Source organism: Triticum aestivum, chromosome 5D (genome assembly GCF_018294505.1).
Source record: "Triticum aestivum cultivar Chinese Spring chromosome 5D, IWGSC CS RefSeq v2.1, whole genome shotgun sequence".
NCBI lineage: Eukaryota > Viridiplantae > Streptophyta > Magnoliopsida > Poales > Poaceae > Triticum > Triticum aestivum.
Window position 1 is genome coordinate 280,018,925 of NC_057808.1, and position 2,676 is coordinate 280,021,600.

The window sequence follows — 2,676 nt, forward strand, 5'->3', positions numbered from 1 at the left end:
GCGCTGAGCTGGGGGGTGCATGCATGTCTGGCCAATGCATGCTCCCTACTAGCAGTCCACCAGCATATTGAATTCCAGAATTCCAGCAATGCATGCCTGGCAAATGATGCTCTAGTACTAGCATGTCCAGCCAGTGCATCCTCCAGTACATGCAGAGTTCAGCATGTCTCTTTACCTTATTACCAGTTTTTTTTCTTCGAAAAAGCAACTACGCCAGGTTAGTTGACGCAACTGCCGGATCTTTTGGTACAGTTACCGGGTTTTACGAAAAGCAATTACCAAGTTCTCCGATTTAGCGACCAAATGTACCGAAACCTGGGGACTGTGCCAAAAGATCTGGCACATACAAAAGCAGTTTTACAAAATTGGTTGGTATAAGCCCACGAATCATCACAACCACATGTAAATATGGCACTTGAATAGTTTGTGCTCAAAATATAACTTGCTAGCTAGAAACCTGATTGCTGGTGTGAGAGAGGGAGGACCGGAGGAATGAGTCTAGAATTCTTGATTCTTTTTTTGTATGGAGAAATTCTGGAATGTTGAAGTGCTAGCAATTGGCAAATACTTTCCCTGTTCCGAAATACATTGCGTATTAATTTAGTCTCAAGTCGAACTTTGTGAAGTTTGACAATGTTAATAGAAAAGTTATCAGCATTTACAGTACCGAAGCAATATCATTGGGTCTATCATGGCATATATTCTCATATAGTAGGTGTTGATATTTCTTTAATATAAACTTGGTCAGACTTTACAAAGTTTGGCTTCAGATAAAAATAATATGAATGTGTTTTGGAAAGGAGTAACATAAGAAGTGCATTTCATACTCTTACAATTAGTGCTCAGCACTTGTTCCTTGGTGTTAGTAGTGTCATTGTTGGTTTACGAGCCCATAACATAATTTAATGTATAAAATTGTTTTTTTTGGATCATTGAATTGCTCATGTATATACAGGAGTTATTCTTTGTATAGTTAGAAGTTGTGCCTCCATTTGTTATGTGATGGATAATCAATCCCTGTTGCATTTGATTTGCTCTTGTTACTTTCACATGAACATTCTTTTTATTTATATTTCATAACAGGCTGAGTATGACCTGACAAGAGGGGCTAACTGGAACAGATTGCAGAGTGAAAACGAGTATGGGAGTTTTTCAATAAGGACGATAATCAGTTCTTTATTTACCACTTTTGAAGTTAAAACTGTTTTTCTTGAGTCAAAGCATGACATATAACTGTTTACACTTGGAGGTTTAATCTCGATGGGCATCGACGTCGGGTAAGAAGAGGCTTGGGGAAACTTGTACGCATTGGCAAAGGTAACGTGATAAAGCTACAATATCAGTTTTTTCTTGACGGAGAACAGTAGCATTCTACTGCATGTATTTTTTGTACAACTGACAGAGAGAAAGCAAAAAAAAGGTGTCTAAATGAAGCTACCTATCCAAGATTAGAAGTTAGTGTAGGCTTTTCTGAAAGCCCTAATAATATCAACTTGTATGATGACTAGAAGGGTACGTGTACCTTTTTCGTGCCGTTCTTTTTCCCAGGGTTGTGGGCTAAAGGTTAGCTATTTCTTTTGAGCGTCTTTTTCGCAACAGTGCCTGTTTTTAGGTTGGCGTTCTTGTGTTTGCCAGCGTAGATGAGTCTCTCTTTTTTTTTGCGTTCGCTCATTAGCGATTTGCAGCCGAACACAGCGAGTTAGCTCTAACGGAGCGAGCCAAGCAAGGAGCTAGGGAATTTCACTAGAAAGCAAACCGAATTAGCAACCTCTGTCAAGGCAGGAAGTCTAAGCAGTATAGAGTATGTAATGTAAAGATAACTAAATGGAGGAGTTTTATTGTACCTGTAGATGCCCTTGCCAGTGTGGAATATGGATTGGAAATGCAAGTTTCTCGCTGTACAAATGTGTACTTAGTTGGGAACCAATTCCTTAGCTGAGTAAACCATAAGAATGGCCAGTTCCTTAGCTTAGTTGGGAAATGCGTACTCAAGTCCAATTTCATTCTGGTAAATTTGTAAACTGCTATTATCTTCGGATTTATCCACCAATATGATTTTATTGAGAACAAAATTTGCTGGCTATCTTCTAGATGATTTGATTCATTTTGAGTGTCGTGTTATTTTACATTGAAACACACATTTATGTTTTATACTCTGCAAAAGTGAGCTTATTCCTATTCGATTATTTATGGACTAAAAGATCTACATGTCGAGTAAATGTGACCAATCATATATTAATAATATAGTGAATTTCAGAAACCCCCATGTACTGTGACATTAGTAATAGAGACTCGCATGTACTTGTGACCTGCTAACACCCTACCACCCCGCTAAAAAGAACGTACCACACATTTTACAGCCATACTTGTGAACACTTGCAGGGTTAAAGGGACTGCAATGTCATCAAATCACAAGTACCTGTGGTTATTGAACAAAATACATTACCAACTAATGCCACAGCTCATGGGCTTTTCTGCAGTTTACTCTAATACAGTCATAGCCTTAGACATGAAGGGAATCACTTTGCCATCTCTTGGATCATCTTAATCACCTGAACCCTCAGGGACCTTTCCCGATCTTCCAGCAGCTTCCATTTCTGCAAGTACTTTGACAATTGGTACAACATCAGTGATTGCTTTGAGAAGTTTCCCCTCAACAGCCAATGATTCTGATCC

At 38.8% G+C, this 2,676-nt stretch overlaps 1 protein-coding gene across 1 annotated transcript in view; it reads left to right on the top strand.

Annotated features, from left to right (window-relative positions):
• LOC123120968 (protein ENHANCED DISEASE RESISTANCE 2-like) overlaps window positions 1-2,676 on the top strand; it is a 24,044-nt gene that overhangs the window by 3,291 nt on the left and 18,077 nt on the right. The window contains exons 5-6 of the mRNA XM_044540915.1: window positions 1,084-1,139; window positions 1,250-1,317. Coding sequence (XP_044396850.1) covers window positions 1,084-1,139; window positions 1,250-1,317 — 124 coding nt within the window. The remainder of the gene's footprint in view (window positions 1-1,083; window positions 1,140-1,249; window positions 1,318-2,676) is intronic.